Here is a 20,860-nt window from a genome sequence, read left to right on the forward strand (position 1 = left end):
AGTACTAAAATCTGTATGAATTAGCCTCCAGAGAAAAAGAACCAATAGGATGGAGATACATATACAGAGGGAGATGGAGAGAGAGTAAGAGAGAGAGAAGAGAGATACTTATTACATGGAATTGGCTTATGTGGTTATGTAGGCTGGGAAATCCCATAATCTGCAGCAGCAAGCTGGAGACCCAGGAGAGCCAATGGTATAGCTTCTTTTTTTTTTTTTTTTAACATTTTTTATTGATTTATAATCATTTTACAATGTTGTGTCAAATTCCAGTGTTCAGCACAATTTTTCAGTTATTCATGGACATATACACACTCATTGTCACATTTTTTTCTCTGTAAGTTATCATAACATTTTGTGTATATTTCCCTGTGCTATACAGTGTAGTCTATTCTACAATTTTGAAATCCCAGTCTATCCCTTCCCACCCTCCACCTCCCTGGTAACCACAAGTCTGTATTCTCTGTGAGTCTATTTCTGTCCTTTATTTACGCTTTGTTTTTGTTTGTTTGTTTGTTTTTGTTTTTGTTTTTTAGATTCCACATATGAGCGATCTCATATGGTATTTTTCTTTCTCTTTCTGGCTTAGGTGTAGCTTCTGTCTGAGTCCAAAGGCCTGAGAATGAGGAGAAGTGATGGTATAAGTTCTAGTTGGTGTCTGAGTCCTACCTAAGGCAAGAGAAGACTGATGTCCCAGCTGGCAGACAGTCAGGCAGGGAGTGAATTCTCCTTTCTTCAGCCTTTCTTGTTCTATTCAGGCCTCCAGTGGACTGGATGAGGCCCACCTACATTGGGGAGAGCAATCTGCTTTACTCAAGACTACCAATTCAAATGTTAACCTCATCTAGAATCATCCTCATAAACACACTCAGAATAATATTTAACCAAATATCTGGACACTACATGGCCCAGTGAAGTTGATACACAAAATTAACCATCATATATGAATGTGATGGCATACAGTGGGCCACAATAAAGAATGGCATAGTAATTGCTGCCACAAAGATATTAGTGAAAAAATTGTAATTTAATTCCTTTCCCTTCTGTTTCAGCTATTTTCTTAGCTCATATATACATACATATGTATATGTATATATAAAGAAAGAAAGCTTTTTATTACATAGATACTACACAGATGAAATAAAACAAATGTTTAATTCCAAGCAAAAAAATTTCTCCTGTGTCAAGGTGTTTTTTATCAACCCCAGTGTCTTTTTTTTTTTGTATATAGTCTATATAAGCAGGATCATTCATTACATTTTGTTTTGTGACTTACCTTTTTCTACTTACACACTTCTCTTACATACTTTCTGCTATAATATATTCTTCTATTGATTTTTTAATGACTGCATAATAGTCTATTGAATGGGTATATGACATTTTTCAGTCACTCCCCTCTTGTTGGACATTCAGGTAGTTTCCAGTTTTTCACTATCGTAAGCAACCCTATTATACTCTTATTATCTCTTAATGTTTAGTCATGAAAGCAATACATGCCCTCTCTAAATAACTAGAACATTAAAGAATTGTGTAAAATAAAAAGCAAAGCTCCTTATTTCTGTTCACCAGCACTTCTCCTTCCCAGCGTTTCTATTCCCTATGGGGCAACCACTGTTAATAGTGTATCTTTCTGAACTTTTTTGTTTTGTGATTTCTTTTTTTTTTTCCTTTTCCATTCTGTAGGCTTTTGTTTTCTGCTCTCTTCATGCCCAGCCTCAAGCAACTTCTTCATTCTTATTCGCTGCTTAGTCTAGGAAACCAGACAAGCACACCTATTAGAATTATGTATAAATTTAGACAAAATAATTTATGAAAGAAGGCGTCACGTCTGTCTGATTAAAGAGCATGAATTTCATTGGTTACCTTTTCTGTTTTGCATTTCGATTGGTAGTGGGCCTTTTAAACCTGCTTCCTGGTACTAACTGGGTCGGACAGTTGGCAAAGTAACCTTCAAATAAAGTGAGGTGTTTCTGTGTTTACTTTTCATCAGCTAAGAGTGAACTACATTTAAGAAACATTTTTATGTTAACTTCTCATGTATTCATACAACTGACCATGAAAGGAAATTTTTGTAAAATAGAAGAGTAATTAAAGATTTTTTTTTAGTGTTTCCATTCATTCAGTAAATATTTACTGAGTGGCTGTCACATGCCAGGCACTGTATAGCTATTAGGAATCCAAATCTAACAACCAAAGTTCTTCACCTTTAATTTTTTTTTAAGCTTTCACAAGTACTATTTAGGAAGCATCTAACAGTATATTTTGCATTCTTTGCCTGGATTCTCCCTTCAAAATCTGCATTTGAGCATTTTGTCTCAGAGACATGTGGCAGTAAACCCAGCTCTCTATTGATAACACATTGGCACTTGAGTCTCTGCATTTTTCTCTATTTCCTTGATACCACAAGTGTACTTATGCCACAGCAGCGGCAGCAGCATTATCTCAGGAGCAAGATGGAAGTCCTCTGGCTGTCCAAGTAGGTGGATATTGAGGGCATTTGGATTCCCTTCAGGTCCTTTTGATAAAACTAAGTTCAGAGAACTTGGCATTGCAATTCATACCATTATCTAAAGCTCACCCTTTTTTTTTCTTTCTTTCTTTCTTTCATTCTCCTTCTTCTTCTTCTTTTTTTAAACGATGAAAATTGCTAAAATGCCAGGAGTTTGGTTAGGGGTGAAGAGGGAAGTTTGGAATGTTTTTAATTCTGCTTTCAGTGTTGTCAGTAATATTAGAAGAGCAGCAGAGCCATGAATCCAGTCATGCTCTTGGCTATAGCAGCCTACTCTGACTTAAGGGCTCTTCACATGAAAAAAGACCCAGGGCTTTAGTTGACAGTAAATGCAACCTGAGCCAGTGATGTGACCTGGCTGCCAAAACTAGCAAATGTGATCTGAACCAGCATTAATAGAAGGCTGGGAGTTGGGACAAGTAAGGTAATAGTCCCAGAGTACATTCTGCAGTGGTCAGATCACACCTGGAGGATGGTGTTTCCTCTTCCACACTGCATTTTAAGAGTGATGTTGACAAGCTGGAGTATACCCAAGTTGGGCAACAGGATCATGAATAGCCTAGAAACTACAGCCTTTGAGGAACAGTTGGAAGAAACTGGGGTAGTTTACCCTGGAAACTAGACGCATAAGGATGTGGGATAATCACTTTCAAACATTCACAGGGCTATCATGTAGAAGAGTTGGACTCTTCTATGTAATCTCAGCAAGCACAACTTAGTCCAAGTTAGAGTGTACATTACAGAGTAGCTGCTCTTGTCTCCATAAAAGGAAGAATTTTCTAGCCCTTACGAACACCCAGAAAATAGCAGCTTTGTAAGTTAGTGACTTTACCTTAATAAGGGATGATGGAATGGTGACTGGCTAACCGAGCATCAAAAGATTCATGAATAGGATTGAAGGTTTGTAAAGCCAAACTGATCCAAGATCTCCTTTCAGATTCAAAGGCTCTAAATGACAGAATTTTAAGAAGGAATGAAGTCCTAGCACCTTTTCTGTCAGATCCCATACAAGTATTACCCACAGAAACTATGTAAAAATTGACATTAACATCAAATATCAAATTATGAGGGTGGATAAACAACAAGGTCCTACTGTACAGCACAGGGAACTATATTCAATATCATGTAATAACCTATAATGAAAAGGAATATGAAAAGGAATATATATATGTATAACTGAATCACTATGCTATACATTAGAAACTAGCATAACACTGTGAACTGACTATAATTTAAAAATAATAAAAAGTTGGAGAAAAATTTAAAAATTTAAAAAGAAGTAAAAAAAAGTGATGAAGGTGGAAGGAAAAAATCATAGGAACCTTCTATTTTCCCTGGTGGTTGTGGATTTTGTGTATAAAGATTTGAATAGTAGTGTGTGTGTGTTTTTTTTTCCAAAGCAGATTGAATTATCTTTTTCTTTTCACTTTTAAGATTCTTTAAAGCCTTGGTCTGCTTTCTTCTTCATCAAACTTACGGTCCTCTTAATACTTTTCAGGATACTGCATTTTGACAAGAATACTCTTAATCCAAAATTATAAAGGAGCATTTGAGGGAATGGCAGTCTGTCCACATGTCAAAGAGGCAGCCCTGTGGAACAACTGGTGTTTAAAATCATTAATCATTAGTTATGAGGTAGCATCTAGTAAAATACGTGTATTGTGACAGCTTGGCTCTTTCGGACAACAAGTGATGTAAGTAGGCCAAGAATGATCATTCTGGTCTTGCCAATGCAGAAACAGACTTGAAACAGCTTGTCTACCATGATCATGGGTGGAGCTGGTGCTAGAGTCCAAAACTTCTGACTTCTAGTTCTAGTGCTCTTTCTCATTGTGGCTTTAATACTAAAGGTAACTGTTCTTTCCTAACTGACGGTTTAGACTTACTTAAATACAGAATATAGTTTTTCTCCCTTAACTACAGTGATTCTCTGAAGAAGGAGGGCAGATTGGCTTTGGCCAAAGAGTTACCCTTTAACTTTGACACTGTCTTAAGTTCATCTTATATCCAAAAAAAAGTCTCTAGCAAACATCACTACTGATGTCTGAGAATATTTGACCCTCCCCTTGAAAACAGATGCTAACACTTACTCCAAATACAAATCTTATGGCTGTGGACAGAACAATGCTTGTCAAATGGAGATCTGACTGAGCAGTGCAGAAAAATGCTTAGGAGCTAGGGTTCAGTGAGAGAGATCTGGGTTAAATCTTTGTTTTGCCACCTACTGGCTGTGACATCATTGTCACCTATGGAGCCTCTGGTCCTTACCTGTAAAATCAGAATAATAATAGGACCTATCTTTTGGGTTGTTGGGAGAATTAGCTAAGATAATATGTGTAAAAGCATGAATACTATTCTGTTTAAAAAAATACATTTACTGTGAATTATTATCCACTCTTTTACCCACTTTTCTACTGGGATATTATTGTGTGTTTCTCATTTACTTTCACTGTGCAGTTTACATTCAGCATAGTAGCTGCTGAATAAATCCTAGTCAGCAGTATCATGCTGGACTAATAATCAGTAACAATTCAATAGACCCGGTGCTTCCTGGGTGCCTAGCCAATGCTGATCTCCGAGAACAGAAAGCTCCCTGAGACTTTAAGAGGAAGTGAGCCACAGGTTGTTGAGGAGGCTACACTGGTGATCCAGGAAGGTCTGGATATGTTGGGTAAGTGTTGAGTGAATCACAGGCAACCAAGCCAAGAAAGGTAGGCGGGAGCTTGTTGGAGAGGGAACAACTGAATGAAGGCACAGATCTCTCAGTCAGTCGACTGCCCGGGAGACCTGTAAGCTGACATCAGAGTTTTAATACTTGTTTGACTCGTCATGTAACTTCTCAGAACCCCAGCTTATCTAAAATTAAATAAATAATGATGTCTTACTAGCCATGATATTAAGAGTCAGTGAAGTAATATTTCTAAAGTACTTGCTTGGCACATAATATGGCACAGAGTGAGTGTTCAATAAATATTAACCACTGTTACATTATGTTTTAACAATTTAATAATACCTTATATTTACGAAGTGTCATTCCAAGAATAATTCATTCCTTGGTCGTTGGACTGCGAAGCAGAGTTCCAGGATCCACTGTTTCAATCCTGAAGAGATTTAAGATAGGCGGCCAGGGCCGGCTTCACAATCCCAGTCACGTGCCCTCGCGACATCCTCACGTCTGCGCAGTAGTACCCGGGCCCCGCGCTGAGCCGGGCTCCCAGGGTCACGTGGGCTGCGGCCCCGCCCCGGCCGAGTCCTTCTCCCGCGGCTGCGGCAGCGGCGGCTGCGCCTGCGCGGAGCCGAGCGCGCTCTGCGGCGCGGTCCGCGGTGGAGGCGGCGCGAACAGCAGGGGGGAGGCGGATGGCTTTGCGGGGCCTGGCAGGCTCGGGGCCCGGCTCCCGCGGGCCGTTGGACCAGGCGGTGGCAGCGGACGAAAAGCGCGAGGCGCCGGCCGTGGTGGCGGCGGGAGCCACCCCGGAGGACGATGAAGAGGACGACGGCCGCGGCCGGGGCCTGCTGCGCTGGGACGGCTTTTCGGCCTGGCTGCACTGCGTGTGTGTGGTGGGCTTCGATCTGGAGCTGGGCCAAGCCGTGGAGGTGAGGCCCGGCCACACCTTGTCCCCGCGCCCTGTCCCGGTCCCCGCGCCAACGCGGCCCCAGCACAGCGTGCGGCCCGCGGGCCGGCCGGCCTGGACCCCGGCCTCTGCGCATCCGGGCGTGGCCGACCACCCGTTCGCCGCGAGGCTGCGGTCCAGAGGCAGTTCCTGTGGGAGGATCGTGGGCTGTGGCTAGGGGTGAAAAGTTCTCTCTAGGCCCCTCCTAAATACTTGTTGATGGTCGTGTTTTCTTTTTTTTCCTTTCTTAATTTCTTTCTTTCTTTTTCTTTCTTTCTTTTTTTTTTTTTTAACTGGGTGTCACGGGAATAACTAGAATGGTTAGCGGCACGCGGAGAAGACTGCAGGCAGTGTGCTTGGGACATTTTCAAGAAGCAAACAATGCCCCTGACATATGGTGAACTATAATAGCCAAACGTCACACAACCAACTTTTTAAGATTGTTTTGGTCATTTGCAGTAACTCAGAGCATTCCACTCAGCCTGAGCAGATATGCTTATGTCAGCAGAGGTTTTCTCCTTGTCCTTTTGTTCCTCATTTCTGTTATTTCTTGATTCTGCAACTGAAACGGCCTGAAAGCTAATGTCAAGATGAACATAAAGAAAATCGTTTGCTTGTGAATCTGTCAAGTTTTCCATTTTATAACGCCTTATTGAAAGGCCTTGTAATTTTAACTATTCTTGACATTATTTAGGGCCCCTTTTGTAGCGTAAGAGATTGCTTGTCTTTGTGTGTCCAAGAAAAACATCAGAAGGATGTATGTTTAGAAGATTGTTTTGTTCTGATAGTGGTGATAGATTTTAATGAACCATCTCATTCTGACTTTTGCGGCATAGGTTAACTACAAAAATTGGCCAGGGGGAGTTTCTTAATGCTAAGTGTGTATTCAGTCTGTCTTCTCTGTGTTTTATCATTACACAGATAATACACATTGAGTTTCCATTAAGATCTAGGCATTATGCTGATTGCTGGGCATAAAGATATGAAAAAGATGCTCTATCTTATATTTGTAGATTGAGACTACAATTTAGAGGAGAACCAAGAATTAATCACACTAGCAGATAGGGCCAAATGCAGTGCCTGTCACTTAGTGATGTTCAGTAAATACTTGATAGAATGAGTGGATACATGAACAGTACTTTATCTTGAGGTAGAAACAGCAGTTCCCAAAGACGTATGAGGAAGAGATTTTTAAGCCATCAATCGTTTACATTGACATATTAGCCTGAAGTTACATGTGTAGCAAAATACAATTTAACCAGAATATGTATGGTTGGGTTATTGTAGTTGATTGCATTTTTAAATAGCTAAGGGGGATCCTTTTGGACTCTTACCATTTGGGCATTCTTTATAATGTGAGTATATTTTTCTGACCAAATAAACAATGCTTAGCTTAATTAAGGTGCTATAAAAGTGTAAATCACCAAAGGACTTAATTTGAACTTCATTTACCATAGTATATGCTACTGCACAGAGTTTTCTTTAGGTCTGTAGTTCTTAACTTTTTTACATTCTGGACCTTTTAAAAATGTGATAAACTCCATGAACTTTCTCCATTAAGAAAATGCTAATACAAACTCATAAATATACTTCTGTGGACTATCTAGGGGTCATTTATGGACCTTCTGTTCCATTGTCCTCAGACTAAGAATTGCTGATTTTAGAAGGTATAGGTTGAGGGTGGGGAAGATTTCCTAATAAAAGATCCAGAGAAAGATAAGCACATTAAATAAAAGGCAAACAACTTAATTTTGTTTTGTTTTCCTGAGAAATGTAGAATATTGGACCTTGCCACTTTTAAAATGAAGAAAAAGGAATGCAGATTAATAACTAATATAACAAAATAGTTGAAAATACATTTCACTTTTATATTATGGCCATATTTAGGCCAAAAATGGACAGGAGGAGTTTTAATGGGACAAGAAGGTGAGTGTAGAATTGTGTTGGAGAAATGACATAGTAGCTGTAGACCTACTTCCTATAATACACAACCATAGGGATTCAGAAGGGAAATTAATTAAGGAATAGGTACAAAGTAAGTTTGGACAGTATATCCTACAACCAACCTGTGTTAATAGAAAGGCAATCCTTGAGTCTTAGGCTTGAGAAAGACTTAAAGAAGTCTGTTCTGCCATGACAAAGTAGTATTTGCAAATTTTAAACAAATGCATAAACAATGCCACTTATTTAAGCTTAAATCCCCACTAAAGAGATAGAATAAATATTGATGAAGAGCTTGAACTCCAGAGCTGGACTGCCTGCCCTGGCTTGAATCTTCGCTACTTAGCTCATCTGAGCCTCACACTCCTCTGTGACAGGATAACAGTATCTATATCATGGCATTGTTGTGAGAGGTAAGTTAATGTTGATGAAGCATTTGAAACAGTGCCTGAGACTCATTAAGACCTATTGAAGTCTGTATTTGGGAAGCATTAAAATTATCTTTCTCATTTTCAGTGGAGAGAACCCCTAACTTTTGTGAAGATGAGGCCTTTGGACCTAAGTTTTCTTACTAGTAAAACGAAGTTGAAGTATTAGAATCAGTACTTTTTTTAAGTAGGGGAACTTTTTTCCTGTATAAATGAAAATCACATGTGGTACCTCAGTGGCTGATCTGGTTGAAACGGGACCTGTGTGGATATATTTGATTGCAAGACAACAGAAACTAAGCTATAGCTCACAGAAGAGGTGAACTTGCTGTAAGGCCACAGATGTATTTCAACATAGCCAAGGTACAGACATAGAGGGACTTCAGAAAATGACTGGAACCCAGAACCAGGGAAGCCTCTTGTTTATGCTCTTGTATTATGGATTTGTTCATGCTTCACACTTCCCTTCAAACGGATTTCCTCTTTGTGATCCTTATGGTGAAGTTGCCCTTTTCAGCCACTTCAAGGAAGAAAGTGAATGTCACTTTCATTCCAAATACTAGAGGAGATTACTCAGGCCTGGTGTGGGGCACATTCTTACTCTTCTGCAGTCAGCCGAAGACCTGGGTGGTTGGAGGAGTGGTCATTGTTGCATAAAATTTCCCTTGGGGACCCTGTCCTAAAAGAAGGGGACAAGGAAGGGAGTCTTTTGAGCTGGGAAGAGATCTCAAAAGATGTTCACTACAGGAGGTGTGCTCAGCTTTTCTTTTCCCCTGAAGTGTCCTAGCATCAAGACAGTGACACCAACTGTCCTCTGGAACAAGGTTTGAAATCCCTGGATGTTATATACTCTATGTTACTTCCAGCTCTGAAATTACCTGATTATATGGTAAAGACTTAATTACCTGAGTCCCGAATTGCCTCATTTATTCAAGCTTTTTTTTTTCCTGATTGAGTAATAATATGCTCATTGTTGAAAACTTGGCAAGAAACAAAATTAGAAACACTAGAAAACATCACTCACAATTATACTAAAGAGATTAATATTTGGCATTTTTGTTAATTTTTTTCTTTATATCATTTCATATCTGTCAAAGATTAATTTGTTAGGAACAGAAATCCACTCAAATAGATTAAGAGAGACTGATTGTAAGGAGTCTTTTGGAACCCAGCTGCAGGAAGCAGGGTTGAACCTCATGGGATTTGGAAAGCCCCAGGCTTTTGTCTTTGTCTCCGTAGAGCTGTGTGGTCTTTTGTCAATGCTTCTCTTTGCATGTCTATTCCATTCTCCATGCTGAGGCTTGTTTCCTCTGTAAGGGTCTTAGTTTCTGCTCCCCCATTTTGCTTGACTTTGGGTCACCATGGTACTGATTTCAGCCAAACTCTGCTTTTGTGTTCTGGAACCAGGTATAAACTTTATTCAAATACTGGAGTATCTGAATGGTTTCACATGGGTCAGATGCTCACTTTTGTTCAGTCAGCTGTGATCAGGAAACAGTGTTTCAATAACAGTAGTGGCCACTTAGGTTCACCCATGCAAAGGAAGGAGGGGACATTTCCAAAGCATAGGCTGGGCAGCAGTTCCCCAACAGGTCTACTGTTAAGAGTCTGCTTTTATTGATAAACATTCTCATAAACAATTTGCCAAATCATTAAAGACTCTTCATGAATATAATGGACCATGATTCATTTATTCATTTTCCTTAATTTGGATACTTTGCAGTTTCCTTTCTTTTTTCTGCAATGTGCAGAGTTATTTGCCACCTGTACACATATCCTTAGAGGTGTTCTGATTTTTTGAGGGCCTTTAAAACCTGTGAACTCATAGAACTTTTAGAACATCATAGGAGGGGACGTTTCTATAATTTGAGGTCTTCTCATGAAACTCTGTAGCCCCCAGTTTTATAAGAATCGAGGAATCATTCGTGGCTTTCCTCCTTTTGAAGGCTATGACCTTACAACTTTCTGGACAGAATTTCTGTTTAGTGAAAAGAACACAGGCTTTGGGGTTTTGAACATCTGCTGATTATCTGATTTTTGGCCAGTTTCTTCAATTCTGAGTCTCATTTTCCTCAACTATAAAATGGGCACATAATACCCTGAGAGTATTATTGAGGTATTAAGCGAGGTAAAGCAAATGTTTAGTGTCTGTCATTTGATGCATGCCCAATATGTTAATCCCTTTTTATAATTAGTGTCCTCACATATTCAGTAATCAATGTGGGACTATTTTGGCTATTCCTTCACTCCTATTATTTTGCCTTAAATTGATTTTTTAAAATGCACAGCTTTAGATGTGAATCATTCAAGCTAAACCTGTATAAACAGGTTTTAAATTTAAAGCATTTCCTGGAAATCAAGTTTATTAGATTTCATTTTGCTGATAGTCTATGACATAGTCTATTTGTATGTACATACAGTTTGTATTCTACCTCTTTGCTGAAAAGAATTTCAGTCCAGTTGAATTATCTATAAAAAGCAGGACAATTTATAATCATTTGATTACTGCTCACCCACTCCCAATTTTTTTTTTCTCTTCTCAGCGCATTGAAGATAAAGATCTGTTCTTGGTTGAAAGCAAACTCTTGCACCATTTTTCAAAGAGCAGTTAGCAGAACTGACTTGCCTTTCTTTCCCACTTTTGTTTTATTTGAGTCACTGCCTGTTTATTCCCCTTTATCCCCTAGCAGGGTGGAGCCTGGAGTAGTCCCCACAGTCTTCTTTATCTTAACAAAGTTTCTGTTTATTTTTTCTGAAGAAAGAAAAAGGCAACTTTATGACAGGTTTTCTTTGTTTCTTTCCCTTTTTTGCATGACCTATGGCCTCAGTGTTTGATCTTCAGCAAGTTGATTGTTTGAACTGAAACAGGTATTATATGTAATTGTAGGTTGCTATACTGTCTCATTGAAGCATCTATTCAGCAAATAATTGTTGGGCAACTACCATATCCAGACAGTATGTTCTGGAGATAAAGCCTTGGTCATCCCTTCCTTCAATGAGTTTACAATCTAGCATGGAAAGTAGGCCATTAAACAGTGAATATTATAATAGGAGGATTTGTAGGGTGCTAATAAATTTCCTTGAGAGATAGTAGCACCTCATAGTAGTTTGAAATAGTTCTATGATTTGAGATTTAAAACCTCAGTGACCTCTTGAGCTTCTTCGGCTCCCAGATTCTACAAAGGCTTCTTTGGTGTTACTAATCTCTGATTCGGTTGTGAAATTATATAATTGCAATCTGGAGATAATCTGGGACATTCTTCTGTCCAGTTAGTCATTCCGCAAGTACTTTATGTTTTTGTATTTTCTATGATAAATGGTGTGAAACATGGAAAACTGTGTCTAAACTTTACTCTTTTTTTTTTTTGAGAGATATGGTTTACTGTCCACTCCATGTTCAAACTGATTAAGTTTTCTAGTAGCATAATTTAACTTAGAGCAGGCTGGACTTGAGGATACTGATACTGGGATTTTAGGTCATTTTTCCACCTTTTAAAATATCTAAACATTTTTATTGAAATGTAACATACATACAGGGAAGTGCACAAATCGTTAAGTCTGTATTTTTGGTGAATTTTCATAAAGTGAATATACCATGTCACAACCATGGAGATCAAGAAACAATATTATTACTACCCCCAAATTTCCCTTATATCCTCTTTTCAGTCATGACCCATTTCCCTTTCCCCTCCAGTCCCTGGCAGCCACTAATCTACTTTGTCTCTATGGATTATCTTTTTCTGTATATCTCACATGAATGGAATCATACAGCATGTGCCCTTCTGTGTTTGGCTTTTTTTCATTTAGTAGAATGCTTTTAAGGTTCATCTGTGTTGTAGTATGTATCAGTACTTCATTCCTTTTTATGAGTGAATTTTATATCACTGTGTGGATACATCACATTTTGTTTATCCGTTCATCATTTGATGGAAATTTGGATTGTTTACACTTTTTGGCTTTGATGAGTAATGCTTCTGTGAATGTTCATGTATAGGTTTCTGTGTGAATGTATGTTTTCACCTTTGGATATATACCTGAAAGTGAAATTGCTGGGTCATGTGGAAACTCTATGTTTAATTTTTTGAGAAACTACTAAATGGATTTCCCGTTTTTCCCGTGTGACTATATTTTCACGTTTTCATCAGTAATGTATGAGGTTTCTAATTTCTCCATATTCTTGCCAGCACATCATCTGTCTTTTTGATTACAGCCGTCCTAGTGGTATGAGGTAGTATCTTATTGTGATTTTATTTGCATTTCCCCAATTTAATTATTTCTCTAATGACTAATGTTGGGTGTCTTTTCATGTACTTATTGGTCTTTTTTGTATCTTTTTTTGAGAAATGTCTAATCACGTTCTTTTCTCATTTAAAAATTGGGTTAATTGACTTTTTATTGTTGAATTATAAGAGTTCTTTATATATCTTGTTCTCTAGACCCTTATCAGATATATGATTTGCAAAAAAACTTTTCTATTCTGTGGTTTGTCTTCACTTTCTTGGTAGTGTTCTTTGAAGCACAGAAGTTATAAATTTTGGTGAAGTTCAATTTATTTATAGTTGCTTGTGCTTGGTAATTGCTAAGAAACCATTGCCTAAACTGCAGTCATAAAGATTTATTCCTGTGTTTTCTTCCTAGAGTTTTATAGTTCTAGCTTTTACACTTGGGTCTTTGATCCACTTTGGATTTCTTTTTGTTTGATATGAAGTATAGGTGTTACTTTTTTAAAAACCTTATCCTGAGATAATTTTAGACTTATATAGAGTTAAAAAAGTAAGTCAGTTTCCTCTAAAGTTAACATTTTATACAAATACAGTACAATTATCAAAAGTAAGATATAACATTGATATGATACTATTTACTAGACAACAGGATTTATTCAATTTCACTAGTTTTTCTACTTATGTCCTTTGTTTCAGGATCTAACTTACATTCCTACAGTGCAGGCAGGTGTTATATTGCCATAGCCCTCTCCAGTCTGTGGAAGTTCCTCAATCTTTTCTTATGTTTCATGACCATGACACTTTGGAAGAATACTGGTCAGATATTTTGAAATAATCTCTCAGTTTGAGTTTTTCTGTTGTGTTCTTATGATTAGTCTGAGTTTATGCATTATTGGGAAGACTACTCCAGACAAGATGTGCTCTTCTTGATACATGATAATATTACTGGCAATTTTAATTTTGATCACTTGGTTAATATGATTGCTGCCAGGTTTATCTGTGTAAATTTACTCTTTTTCTCTTTTAATGGTAAATATTTACTTTGTTGGAGATACTCAGACTATGAAGTATCTTGTTTCTGAAACTTTGTTTGTTAATTTCAGCATCCAAAAGTGGATCTTTCCTACAGAATTTATTATTACTCTGGTATTCTAGTAGTGATTTTGTTTTCCTTATTCTTCTACATTTATTAGCTGGAATTCTTATGTAAAGAAAAATTGCCCCTTCTCTTCTTTCTATCTATCTGTCTGTCTGTCTATCTATCTATCTATCTATCTATCTATCTATCTATCTGTATCAGTGTGGACTCACAAATACTCATTTCATTCTTTGGGTTATAATCTAGCATTATTGTTGTTTATTTTGTTGATCACATTGTTCCAGTTTTGAGTATTCCTGTGTCCTTTAGACATGCCCTTACCTTTTTTCTTTTCTTTTTTTTTTTTTAGCACTTCCTTTCTTTCTGGTGTCCCAAGATGGTCCAGCCTCATCTTATATTTTTCCTACCCCAACCCTGTAAACAGCCACCTCTCCAAGGAGCCCTGATTATTTTTATTGAAGAATGGTGTTTAGCAATCAACATCTGGGTGTTAGGTGTACTTATTGCTACTGGAGTGTCATTGTTTTAATTTTCATATTAAAAAACCTTTTGAAAGAGATATTATATTGTATTTAGTATATCCTAAAATACTTTTCAGCCAATGGAAAAAAATTACAGGAGATATTATCGGTTGAAAATGTATATTTGTTTTTTGCCTGTAAACAATTTCCACGTTCAGTTTGCAGTATACATTATTGTCTAGTCACTGAAGGCTTAATTCTCTTTGTGTTTAGAATTCACCCTCCCTTTAAGGATATGATGTTGTTTGTATGTGAGTTAATGTTTATGTAGGTGATCAGGGCAGGTGTTTTCTGAGGAAATGTAGTCTCTGTCAAGCCTGGTTCACTAGGCAGGGTCGTGCGTGGGGACAGACATCAAATTACATGGCACCAGGTAGGCACACGCAGCCAGGGTGCATGGCAAGCATGCATTTTCCCCTTCTTCAGGTGATACCAGCAGTAAATTAGTTCATATTCCTAATTTTCCTCCTCCTGGGACTGTGATTATTTTCACACTAAAGTGAGAATGTGAGGTTATGCAAGGGCAAGAAAGTGGCAGAGAGACACACCTTTGAAGAGAAGAGCCCCATTTAAAACATTTTGTAATACTATTTTCCAGTATATATGTTAATATTTTTCTGAGGCACATTTTTTCCCCATCATATCATGATGGGAAATATTTATGCTGTGTCATCATTTTTAGGCCTTAATAATTATTTCAAATAAAACTTAGTTTTCTCCTGGCATATTATCTGGCCCCCTCTCCCCTATTTGTTTGTAATATGGGAGATCTTAACATAGGTAACAGAACCAGAGTGACATTAGTTGATGCTCTCTGTCCCCCTTTGATGCCTCCCAGGAATGCCAGTGGCCTGGGGGACAGAGATGCCTGGACTTGAGCTGTGGAGAGAGGAAACCTCAAGCCAGAGGCGTCTCCAGGTACTAGAGCCAATCCACAGTTGATTAATTCCTGTATAGGTATCAGGAGCTAACTGACCAAACAAAACTAACAGTGATTGCCCAAACTTATAACAGGGTAAAGAATGTACATAGATAATAATTCTAGTAACTGGCAATTTGTGCAGTTTGAAATACTTGGCAATGGTTAACTTTTCTTTCTTCTTTTTTTTGAATAGGGAGCTTAGTTGAAGTTTTAAAATTAAGTATGAATTTTTCTGATTTTTCTGATCTTAAGTACAGTATGACCATTTCAGTAGCTGTAGCATATAAATGCACATTATTTCTTTTTGAATATCATATCTATTCCAAAATAGAACACTGAGCAGTTCTAACAGTACATTAAAATGAAATTCTGCTATTCATGTTTGACAGCCTAGTTCAGTGAGTTTCTAAAAGGTAGACTTGATAGGTTATATAGTTTTTAAGTTCTTTTAGCTTACTTAAACATGTGTAGCATATTTAAACCCCTTAAATATACACGCACACCCCCATATATACACATACACATGTTATATATATATTTAAGGTACTCATCTATATGGGTAAAATATACTGGTATTTTTTCCTATATTGTCATGCTAGTATTTTAAACCTTAGGAAGCCAAAGTCCAAAGGAACCACTATGATGTGTTTATATAACAGAAAATGAAACTTTGTATATTTGCTTTTGAGTTGATATTTTAACTTGAGAAAATAAAAATCTGAAGGACATTCACATAAAACTGGCTTTAGAGTCTAAGATTAAGCTATTATAGGCCACTAAACTTGCCAATGTGTTTTAGGCCAGCAAACTCCAGGGTAACTTAGATGTAATGGAATTTTCATAAAATATGGTTAAATAGCTTATAAGTTTGCCATCTCTGCTTTAAAGGTAACAAGGTAAAATGGTCTCAAGATGAAGCAAGGAAGATTGCATACACTTGAAGAATTATTAAATATTGAGTTGTTCAACTAATTTGAGGGTATATCCACTGATTGAAGAAATTATTTTCTTACTACTATGTACCAGAAACTGTTCTTGGGCTAAAGACAGAGTGGTGAACAAAACAGACCAGGTTTATGCCTTCATAAATTGTGGAGTCAGAAGTTAGGTCAGGTTGGTCTGAACATGGGATACAAAGCAGAGTAAGTGGAGAGAATATTGACTTTATTGTCTTTCTCTATTCCAGGAATGGTGGGTGGTGTTCATGTAACATACCAACTCTGTTGACCCTCCCCATGTCCCTGAGTTGAAAAGAATTATATGCCACATCCTGGGAAAGAGGGCTGCGATTACAGGTTAATGATTGCTAGTAAGGGTGGAGTGAGGAATGGTGGCTTGTATACTTTGGAACCAGACAGACCTAAATCAAAGTCCTAGCTCTTTCACTTCCTAGGTAAATAAATTTTGGGAGCATTAACTACTGTGAACTTGTACACTCTTCTGTAAAGATGAGAACAATAGAGTTGTTGTGAAAATTAAAAACTCCAGAAGATGCTCAGTAAATATTAGTTCTCTCCATCTTTTTTCTTTCCTTAGTTTTCTTATATGTAAATTAGGGATAGCACTGCTAGCCTTATCTGTTATTGTGAGAACTAAATAAATGAAATAAATATATGAAACCACTTTAATGCAGTTTATAATATGATATTACTATATGTTATTTCAGGAAATGGAAGATTTTCAGGCTCTTGGGCAGCTCTAGGGAGTGGAAGAATGCATGGATTCTTTCAGAAGTGGGAAGTCATGGATCTCCACGTTAGCAACCCAGTATTAATGTAATTTAGCTGCTTTGTGTCGTTTTTTCTCTCCTTTTTATTATCTGCCACTATCTAATCTCCTGCTCCTAATCTCATCTCTTCTTCACATTCCTGAGAGAATCTAGACTTGTCCACTTGAGCACTGGTATTCTTTGGGGCAGAATTTGCACTCCCAGCCACATCTAGGCAGTTGGTTGATTGGCCTGTAGGGTGGGTGCCCTTGGTTCTGGTGTTTGCTGGTGCTGGTTCTGACAGGAGCTGTGCTGGCCTAGTCTTACTTCCTCTGTAGGTGCTATGGGGCAGTTTTCCTCAGAAGGTGGCTGTGGTCACTGCAGGCACTAAACCAACCTGTCGAGGAAAATGCTGAGATTATTTGAAGGAATTGAAGGGAATTAGGATAGGCTTTGTGGTGGGGAAGGTGGCCCTTGAGATTTCTTGAACTGTAAATAGTTAAACTTTTTTTTTGCTTTTCATCTTTCTTTTAATAAGTAGTTAGTGATTTGTATTACTTCTTGGAATCAATTTAAAATCATTATTTCTTCAAGTTGCTACCAGCTGATCAAATATTCTTTAGACTTAGACTTCCAAAGAAAAGACTCAATAAACTGAATTAGTAGCAATTCAGTTGGTAAATTATTCTTGATAACTCAAGATTTCACAATTTTCAGAGATGACTTTGACTCAAAAAAATTTTTTTTTGCATAATATAAATCCTATTCAATTCTCACAGCTTCTCCCATATTTCATTAAATTAAAATTTGTGAACTGTTTCTTTAAATGATTTGATCATAGCCAATTACTATTTTAAAAGTACCTATGAATGTTTATAATATATATTCAATATATTTGTGTAACAGAATCTAACTCTTTTTCTTCTAGGTAATTTATCCTCAGCATTCCAAACTTACTGATAAAGAAGTAAGTAAAAATACTGCTCTGTATAGTTTACTGCTGTATTTGTTTGTTTTTATTGATGTGTATGTGTCAGCATATATAGTTTTTGTTTTCTTTTTCAGAAAACCAATATTTGCTATTTGTCTTTTCCAGATTCAAATTCAGGTAACTATTTTTCATGTGGTGTTTCTGTTGAATTTTGTAATAAGAACACTGATTATATTCTTCATATTTGAACATTGATTGAATTAACATAGTAGAATGCAAACTGAATTTCAGCCTAACAGGGCAATGATTTTGATTCTTAGTTTTATGATGCGTAGTAATGTCTTATTTTTAGTTGGTTCAACTTTTTAAATGTTACATTGTAATGAGGTAAAACATCGTGGAGCAATACACTGTTGAAGTCATAAAGAGATTGAAAATCAGTGACATTGGTGTGTTTGAGGATTTATAGTAAAACAGTTTTCTTTCAGTTCAGGATTTGGGAGCTTGCCAAGAACTCTGTAAAAGCAGGGGAAAAAAAAAAAAAAACACAACAGGGCGAATATGGTTATAAAGCATGGCCATCAAGTATTTCCAGTAGTTTATGTTAGTGTATATAAAGTATTTGGAATAGTGCTTGGCTATAGAATATACTTTATAAATGTCTGCTACTATAATTAAGCTTGGTTTGACTGTTCTCTTTTAAACTCTCCCTTTGTGTGGTCCTAATTATTGAAATCTTTCAGATCACCTCTTGTGTTTCACTCTCAAAATAGTTTTTCAGGCTTATCGTGACTAGAACATTCAACTTCTTAGACCACACACGGAATCCTGTGAAGCAAGGCATTCCAGTTCCCTTTCCTTTTGTGGTTACTTCTGATATCCTGTTAATTTACTATAGTTACTCTGATTTGGGAAGACTTAACATTTTAGTTTTTAAAAGCATTTTCTCTTTTCCTTATAAATGCTTCCAGAGTTTTTTCCTATACATTTGGAACTCAGCTTTCATGAAATATGTTTTTTTTAAAAAAAAAAAAAAAAGTGATTTCTTGGTTGAAAAAAAAAAAAGACTTCTTTGAGAGATCCCAGGAAGCCTTTTGTTTTGACCTGAAATTATTGGATTCTTGTAGTATGTTTTGCCTGTTGATTAAATAATGATAGAGAGGTCTTATAGAATCTCCTCTCACTTCAGATTACATTTTCCTTACAAAGTCCATACTTGTAGTTCTGAATGTAGTTTGAGTCTTGGACTGGACTTCCGTGGCTCAGGGTAAGCTGAGTTGTGTGGATTACAGGATGAACTGACTTTATGTGATTGGAGTCCCAGTGGATTATGCTGCATACACTTCTCTTTCAGATCTCGCCTGGTTTTCATGGCTCTTTCTCTTTTTCATCTCCCTACATGAGCATCAAGACCAAGAAGTTAATTATGTGGTGTTTGGATAGTCTTTTTTATTTCTAGTTTATAGTTAGTCTCTGTATCAGTCATTTTCTTATTGAAAGTTAAACTCAAGTGTAAACTTTGTAAACCAGAATTTTTTCAGTATTTCAGGCATTTGAGTGACCTACACATGTTTTGTAATGCCTTTTTTATAAACTGCACATCAAATGAAGTATGGGTCATTTTATTTTGAAGTATGGTTGGTATTTAGAAGTAAAATCAACAAATGATCTTAGAATAGACACCTAGCCATCCTCACAGATGAGTGTTCATCTAGACAGCAAGAGACTATGCATTATTTATATATTTGAGATCACTGTTCTCAGTTGTAATTATCTAAGTAGTTTGTCTCACTTATGTGTTTATTGAATGGAAGTTGGAGCTAGTACTCGGCCAACTTTGAAATGTATTTAGTTTTTTCCCAAGATAGCATTATTGTTATAGAAAGCACAGTACAGCAGTCTTTAGGAAAGAATCATAATCTAGCTTTTGTTTCCATGGTGCACACTTAAAAAAATTAAAACAGCACTTAGACTCTATGGTAAACTATACAGATAAAGAAGAATACTTTTGGGATTCCCAGTGAAAGGGTTTGCCAGCCCTCCACCTCCTCCACCCTCTACCCACACACACCTTAGATACCATGACTTTAGGGGAAAAAAAAATTTTATTTAGTTTGTTTTTAGGTTTCAGTTTCTTGTTCCATTTGAATGGCTTTTATCTTTAGGAGACTAAGTTTAAAGTATATTTTCTCTCTGATAAATATTTGTCAGATTTTTTTTTCTTATTCCTTACCATTAATATCATCTGGATATATGTGTTCCTGAGACTTAGGCTGTGATGGTTACCCAAGGATTGTAATCTCTATATTCTAAACTTGGCCAGATTAAAAACTCAGCATTAATAGAGAGACTTTTAAGTAATGATGAATCTGAGGGAAAGATTAGTCCTTGTTCTGGAAGGATTAGATGTGCAGACAATATCTGTCTCAGCAGATTTCTTCTCTGAAAACAGTTGGGACATCATCATGTACTTTACCCTTCCCAGTGGTGAAAGCAGTGTTTCTCATACTTATCTGTGTTGAAGGGTTATTTGGATTTTTTAAAAATTTCCAGTCTGTTGTGGGACAATGCTTTTATAAAATATAGTATGTATGCATGAATTATTAGAAACATGAAAGGGAAAAAAACCAAAGAAATATAAAATTTAAGTCCAAATTTGTCATGACAGTGTCAGATTGCTGTAAGTTTCTAAATGTTTATCCTCACTTTGGGTATTTATTTCATCATGGATCATAACAGGAATTTGTGGACTCATATCAGTCTATAGCCTACACGTAGAGAAGCTCTGGTTTAAAATCCTGCTTTTCATCAATTCCAACTCTAATCACAGAGAAGATGACTACATAGAGCTGAAGGCCGAGGGATGGGGCCAGTTATTAAAGTCTCATGTTTTATCTTAGTCTTTTTCTGATCTGCTCTATTGCTGTTTTGTGCTAATATAAAAATACTGTTTCAAGTTGCCTGCTC

General features: G+C 37.0%; 1 protein-coding gene and 1 long non-coding RNA gene across 4 annotated transcripts in view; one reads left to right on the top strand and one right to left on the bottom strand.

The window, feature by feature from the left end:
- Positions 1-5,807, bottom strand: part of LOC116657113 — a 35,644-nt gene extending 29,837 nt beyond the window's left edge. The window contains exons 1-2 of the long non-coding RNA XR_004312108.1: positions 5,523-5,807; positions 670-785 (exon numbers count right to left, since the gene is read on the bottom strand). This is a non-coding gene — a long non-coding RNA (uncharacterized LOC116657113). The remainder of the gene's footprint in view (positions 1-669; positions 786-5,522) is intronic.
- Positions 5,807-20,860, top strand: part of DENND6A (DENN domain containing 6A) — a 45,311-nt gene continuing 30,257 nt past the window's right edge. For 2 of the 3 annotated variants that reach the window (XM_032458228.1, XM_032458229.1), the window contains exons 1-3: positions 5,807-6,103; positions 17,891-17,929; positions 18,028-18,070. In XM_032458228.1, the coding sequence (XP_032314119.1) occupies positions 5,867-6,103; positions 17,891-17,929; positions 18,028-18,070 (319 nt within the window). In that variant the 5' untranslated portion in view covers positions 5,807-5,866. The remainder of the gene's footprint in view (positions 6,104-17,890; positions 17,930-18,027; positions 18,071-20,860) is intronic. The other variant, XM_032458230.1, reaches the window with a different exon arrangement.

The sequence above is a fragment of the Camelus ferus genome, chromosome 17 (genome assembly GCF_009834535.1).
Source record: "Camelus ferus isolate YT-003-E chromosome 17, BCGSAC_Cfer_1.0, whole genome shotgun sequence".
NCBI classification, from domain to species: domain Eukaryota; kingdom Metazoa; phylum Chordata; class Mammalia; order Artiodactyla; family Camelidae; genus Camelus; species Camelus ferus.